Source organism: Petaurus breviceps, unplaced genomic scaffold (assembly GCF_028583685.1).
Source record: "Petaurus breviceps papuanus isolate PSGF00001 unplaced genomic scaffold, PetGlider_PUasm1.0 90723, whole genome shotgun sequence".
Classification (NCBI taxonomy): domain Eukaryota; kingdom Metazoa; phylum Chordata; class Mammalia; order Diprotodontia; family Petauridae; genus Petaurus; species Petaurus breviceps.
In genome coordinates, this window is record NW_027187323.1 from 1162995 (window position 1) to 1169050 (window position 6056).

Genomic DNA, 6056 nt, shown 5'->3' on the forward strand with positions numbered 1-6056 from the left:
GCTGGCAAACAAAGTCATATGACAATTTCATTTTAAACCATGCAGTCAATATTTGGATTGGAACTCATGTCCAAGCAGGAAACATTATGGGTCTGAGGAATCCCTAACCTAGCCCAAATAATAGTCCAGTTTGGAAGTTTTTCTGAACCTGTTCCCAATCTCTATTTAGCCCTGGGCAATGCATGCAGTCTATGCTTTGGGAAGCGGAATAACTGCAAGGTAGTGTTCAGGAATTATTTCAACATTTGCTTCCCAGGCACACCCCAAACCTGTTTTAAATAGTGTGATGAGGGTTAAACACAAGAAAGGCTGGGACATATTTCCCTTTACTTGACTCCACCTCTATTTCAGAGGCTATCCAGGGGCCAGATTATGCAAAAAGCTGAGAGGATCAGCACAGCTTGGGTCCTTTAAGCAGGCAGCAGTTTTAGAGAGGGAGGGAGGAAAAGAGGGAAGTGTTTGGGAGGCCCCACCTTTCATTCCAGCGGAGTGGATGACCAGAACTAGTATGAGTCAGAGGCACCAAAGCTTAGATTCCCAGAGGTGAAGAGGATCTTATCTCTGCAGTCAAAATCCACTCTTTTGGACACACTGTACCTCTCTTACTTTTGGCAAAACCTCTGAAAGATTTGGACTCCCTCAGTCTGCCATTTTTGGTATCGGGGTGAGGGCCAGGTTTCCCTAATGTATGGTAAGAGCCCGACATGTGCTGTGCTTCTCTTTTGCATACAACTCACAGGTAAGGAACGCGGGCATTTATTCTGTCTTCCTCCTATGCCTTCTTCCTGCTGAAGTTAGCTGTGAGTTTAAGAAGCTCTGAGAATCTATGTCAGTGAGGCTGAACTACAGTTTTCTTTGGGTTGACTCCACTGAAACCCAAATTAGTGGGTTTCTTTTTGGGAACTGCTTTTGGACAAACAGGTTTAGGTGTGTTCAGGTTGCCAGTGATTTAGATACAGTGAGTGCTTTCTGATCTCAAGTTACACATTATTTTCTTCTTGAAAACAATGCTGCGGCTCCCGGCAGCATTTGGCTTAGTGTATTACAGGTAAATATGTCCCTGGTTTTGTCTGGGACTAAATCTACAACACTAGAAAAGTTACAGACACAGGAAGAAGTGCAGTTTTGAAACTGCCTAGTTTTGAACATGCGCACAATCTTTTGGATATACATATTCCTGGGAGGCACTTGAGAAGCAGTTGGGTATAGGAGAAAGAAAGTGGATTTGAAGTCAGAGGAAATGGATTTGAATTCTACTTTCGTTATTTGCTTCCTGTGTGATTTTAGGCAAATTCCTCTAACTTTCTGGGCTTTGATTTCCTTATCTGAAAAATGAGGGCAGTAGATTAGATGATATCTAAGATACCCTCCTGTTCTAGATCCTGGGATGGCAAAAATAACTCTAGGCAAAATACCTAGTAGTTTAGCAGCTCTGAGAGAATATATTTTAGGATACTTTATTGTTTATTTAATGAACTCCTGTAGTGTGTTAGGAATTATATAGAACACATATGACAAAGTTTCTCTCTTGTGAAGGCAATTTCAATGAACTGCAAAACAAATGTTATGTCCTTACCTAAATACCACGAAACTTCCACCCTCTTATAGTTAGTTATGTTCTGTCTTGTATTTATTCTCCAATATTGCTAATCTGATAAAGTTTTGCTACATGGGAAATGAGTATGCCATATGTCAGGCTGCTTCATAACCAAGTGTGACTTCAGCTTTTTTTTTTTTTTTACTCAGTAAACTTATAGGATATAGAAGTGTTCTGAATTCTGGGAATGTGACTAGCTGCAAGTTTGGGTAAATGAACATCTCAGACTGGTTGCTATCTGGGCTGTTATGTTGGGAGCACTTCAGAATTCCACAAATATCTACTTACAGGGGTGGGAGGAAAGCACTTGGTCGAGCACCACATCAATGTAAATTGTTACTATTAGCAGAACGTTTGAGGTGGCTTAAGGTGGTTGTCAGTTTTTTCCATAATTCATCTCTTTCTTGATCCTTCTCTTTTCCTTTGCTTCTCTTCATAGTTGTCTGGCACATAGCAGCTGTGGAAGTTTACACCTCCCGAGTAGTAGAGGCTGTTAATGGGACAGATGCTCGGTTAAAATGTACTTTCTCCAGTTTCTCCCCTGTGGGTAATGCCCTAACAGTAACCTGGAACTTCCGGCCCCGGGATGGGGGGCCCGAGGAGTTTGTAAGTAGATTATAGTCATTTTCCAAGTAGTTCTTGTTGGGATAATTTATGTCAAGTTGCTCTTGTTCTTTCTGAAATTACTCTTGGAGATGAGGATTCCCAGGAGGGCAGACTTCGAAGAACCGAAGGCAGGTAAGTGAGAATTTAACAGCTTCTTACAGAACAAGACACTGGCAGAAAAGAGGAAGCACTTACTGGGTCCAGGGGGCCTTCTCTTTTAATTCCTACCATCCCACCAGGTAGGACCAGCTATACAATGAAAATACTCCTCTGCAATTCATTCTCTCTAGGTGTTTTACTTCCATGAGCAGCCCTATCCACCAACTGCTGGACATTTTAAGAATCGGGTGGCCTGGGACGGAAATGTAAACCGAAATGATGTCTCCATCATCATCTGGAAGCTACAGTTTAATGATAATGGGACGTTCACCTGCCAGGTGAAGAATCCACCCGATGTTGATGGAGTAATAGGGGAAATTCGACTCAGTGTTGTACAGACAGGTAGGTTGCCCAGAAGAAAGTGTAGAGAGGGAGTAGAAAGCTTTTGGAAGAGAGAGGATCCATCTTCCATGATGACAGCTAGAAGGACTGGGGGGGTGGCCAGGGCTTATTCCATAGAATGGGTGATAGAGAGGTAGAATGAAGAATCCTGAGGCAAAAATAAATATTTTGCCTCACACAGAAAAGGAAATAGAAAATAGATAAGGCAAAAGGATTGAGGGAAATTGTTATTAAAATCTTGAAGTTGAGAGAAATATGAGGAAAGAAAAGAACTATAAAATTCACGCTTTCATGGGGGAACCAACCAGAAGATAGTCATGAATAATAAAGGTAAATCAACAGTCATGAATAATAAAGGTAAATCGAGAGCAATGAGGTCAGTGCAGAGGTGCTATTTCTTCTCTTTATATCAAGTCTTAAAATTGTCTCCTCTAAAGTCAATCAGATGATAGGAAACCAAGGTAAGACGTGAGAAGACAGAAGAATTGAGGGAAAGGAGAGTTATATATTTATCTGATAAAGTTATCCTTGCAAGCCTGGATAGTAATCTAACCAGTGCTTCTTTTCTATTGTTCCTGAAAGTTTAATCCAAGAGAGTAAGAACATTTTGAATATAAAGTAGGGGAGATTTATTAGTTGAAAATATAGCCCTTCATTTCTTGTGGAGTTTCCATGGTCTATAATCTTAATATGTCCTTTTTCCTTTGTGCAGCACGCTTCTCTGAGATCTATTTCCTGGCTCTGGCCATTGGCTCTGCCTGTGCACTGATGGTCTTAATAGTAATTGTGGTAGTCCTCTTCCAACACTCCCGGAAAAGACGGTGGACCAACAGAGGTCATGTGGCAGTTGAAATAGAATCGTAAGACTGGGTACTTGTAGGAAGACTTCTAACACCATCTCATGGTGACTCTTGTAGTATTGTTTGTGCATAAAGGTGTGCCTTACTTTAGACAAACTAAGTGAAAATTAATTTAAAAAAAAACCAACAAAACACCTTTATTTAAACAGAACAAAATTTTTGCTTAATTTAGACCAGTAAATGACCTCTGGTAACTCTGGAATTCTATATCTGGTAAATGACCAGAGTTCAGGGCATTACTCAAATTAAAACTGTAAGTTTTCATAAAATTAAAAGTAAATGACTATCCTAACTGGAAAATAAGATGTCTTGACCCAACATAGGCATATCTCTTAAGCTGAGAGAAGAAAGCAGTTTTGTAACATTTTCCTTCTCTCAAGAACAGAGAATACATATGAGAATGACAGCATGAAGTCAAATGTAAAATGTTGCCATTGTACTGTTGTATTGTGTCACTATGCACTGCATGGTAATGATATGCTTTTGGTTTATATTAGTAGGCAGAAACAAATATATTTTTCACTTTAGTTTTTGCTTTGTATCTCAGGTAATTGAGAGTTTCCAAGAACAAGAAGCTCTAAGATATGCTGGGATTAATGGAAAATTTCCTTCGGCTATTCCAGTACTGATCCACTCAGACCAATTCTACTCATTCACATCTGTCCTGATGTGCTGCAATAGTCCCTTTTGAGCCAGTGCAGGACCGTTTTTGAGCAAACACTGCCAGGATATTCTTATCTTCCCTTTATTAAGGATTTATTCGAATTCAAAATTCAATGCCATCAAGCAGAATGAAAATGAATTTTTCCTTCAAAACACCATAACGGTTCCTTATGAAGATGATGAGAAGCAATTCTTGATATTAGATCTGATATGTAGGTTCTGCTTCTGATGTCCTCACTCAAAAGGTGAGATAAGTCTCACAGTTGTTTCTGTGATTTGCCAGAAGTAACTTGGAACTTCAAATTGTTGGCTTGAAGAGGAGAATGATTTGCCGAGCAATTGCTGACAACTCAGTTTAATGTGATTTTGCAACTCTAATATGCAAACTGAACAAAGGCTCATCCTGAGGTTAGAATCATTAAGCAAGTTACCACTGGGATTCTGAAGATGATCATTACACCTCTGGGAGTTTAGGAATAGAAGAGTGTAAAAAGGACCCAAAAGTGGTGATGAAAATTTTATATAGTATTACATTCAGCTCTGAAAAAGTAGGAACATTGCTGGAGTGAAAGAATATTTTTTTTCATCTGATATTATTTTTGAGGGTGGGGCAAAAGGGAATTCTAAATCTTGGTTTTGTTATGGTTGATCCAGAGTGATAATGAAAAGCATTTATTTTATGAGCCAGTACATCCCTGGTTTAAAACAGACTTTATAAGTGGGCTTGGGGAAGAAAAGTATCTTTTTAAATAATGCCCAATTTTCTGTCTTCTTTCAATTCTAAGCCATAGCAATATTTAAGGTATAGATATCACATGGAAGTTTAAGCACAAAAGTGGACTATATAGTCTGATTGGTGGCATGTCTTCTTCTTTAGTAAGCAGACTGGTGAATATATTTCTTTTAACAAATGAAATTGGTCCAGGGAGACTGAATATCCTGGGACTTCCAAATGTGCTCCTTCAAACTGTCCTTCAAGATGCTGAGCCTTGATTTTGACACTTAATCAACAAACTGTCTTCTTCACAATATAGCCCTCCAAGAGTGAAGTTTAGCTCCCTGCTTTTTTACCAGATGTTTGGGTTTAGGTATCTATTACTTTTAAGCCACATTTCATTTTAAAAAGTAAATATCTGAAAACACCATTATTATTAGATAAGTTTCTTCAGACAGAGGGTCTGGATAGTGTTTTATTAATGAAATTTAAGTTTTTAAAAAATAATTTACCTTTAGTCCTGATTCCAGCAAAACTTGTAGCTTCTTTGTGTCTTGGCTGAAACACACAAGGAGAAAATTTTACTTACTATTTGGATATTTGTCCTAATAGGCCCTTTTGTATTGTAATTTATTTTTTTATTAAGCTATGAAAACTCATGTGAATAAATACTACCTTTAGTAATAAAGAATTTTTTTCATTATTATTTGCTTACACAAAAGTAAAAAAAGTTCAAAAAGCATTTGTCAGAAATCAGATGGGGGTGGGAGTAAATGAAGCTTTTAACTGAAATGAAAAAGTAAAAATTGCCTTAGGATAAATCATTCACTGGAGGTAGATATTGCTAAATGAATAAACTAGGCTTGATTTCTACTTCAGATCTTGTTATCTACAAAAACAATGACACTTAGCTTCTTCTTGACTGTTTAGAGGTTAAGGAAGTAATATGTTGTCTGTTCTGTATCAATACTTTTAAATTAACTGAAAAGCACAGGCATTTGGTTACTAGCTCCTAAGCCTCTACTGAATCGGGGTAAGCTGCAAAATAGGAAGCTTTTTAAAAGTTTAAGGAATATACTGCAAAGAGCACTGGGCTAACAGTCAGGAGAGCCTT

General features: G+C 38.3%; 1 protein-coding gene across 6 annotated transcripts; it reads left to right on the plus strand.

Annotated features, from left to right (window-relative positions):
* Nucleotides 1-359: 359 nt before the first annotated feature.
* Nucleotides 360-5633, plus strand: MPZL2 (myelin protein zero like 2). 6 transcript variants are annotated; one of them, XM_069066683.1, is made up of 5 exons: nucleotides 369-739; nucleotides 2037-2203; nucleotides 2494-2704; nucleotides 3417-3564; nucleotides 4093-5633. In XM_069066683.1, exons 1-5 carry the CDS (start codon nucleotides 685-687, stop codon nucleotides 4253-4255), a joined length of 744 nt encoding a protein of 247 aa, XP_068922784.1. In that variant the 5' UTR covers nucleotides 369-684; the 3' UTR covers nucleotides 4256-5633. The 6 variants fall into 6 exon arrangements, 5 of the variants coding, with proteins under 5 accessions (XP_068922789.1, XP_068922784.1, XP_068922787.1 ...); XR_011164090.1 differs by having other exon boundaries at nucleotides 373-739; nucleotides 3417-3639; nucleotides 4112-4324; XM_069066686.1 differs by having other exon boundaries at nucleotides 373-739; nucleotides 3417-3608; nucleotides 4112-4324.
* The last annotated feature ends 423 nt before the right edge of the window (nucleotides 5634-6056 follow it).

What these genes read in the sequence shown, in the direction of transcription:
- MPZL2 (XM_069066683.1), top strand. Translation starts at nt 685, where the DNA reads ATGTATGGTAAGAGCCCGACATGTGCTGTGCTTCTCTTTTGCATACAA. An exon ending in CTTTTGCATACAACTCACAG is followed by an intron (nt 740 to 2,036) that starts GTAAGGAACGCG and finishes TTCTCTTCATAG; the next exon opens with TTGTCTGGCACATAGCAGCT. An exon ending in ACTCAGTGTTGTACAGACAG is followed by an intron (nt 2,705 to 3,416) that starts GTAGGTTGCCCA and finishes TCCTTTGTGCAG; the next exon opens with CACGCTTCTCTGAGATCTAT.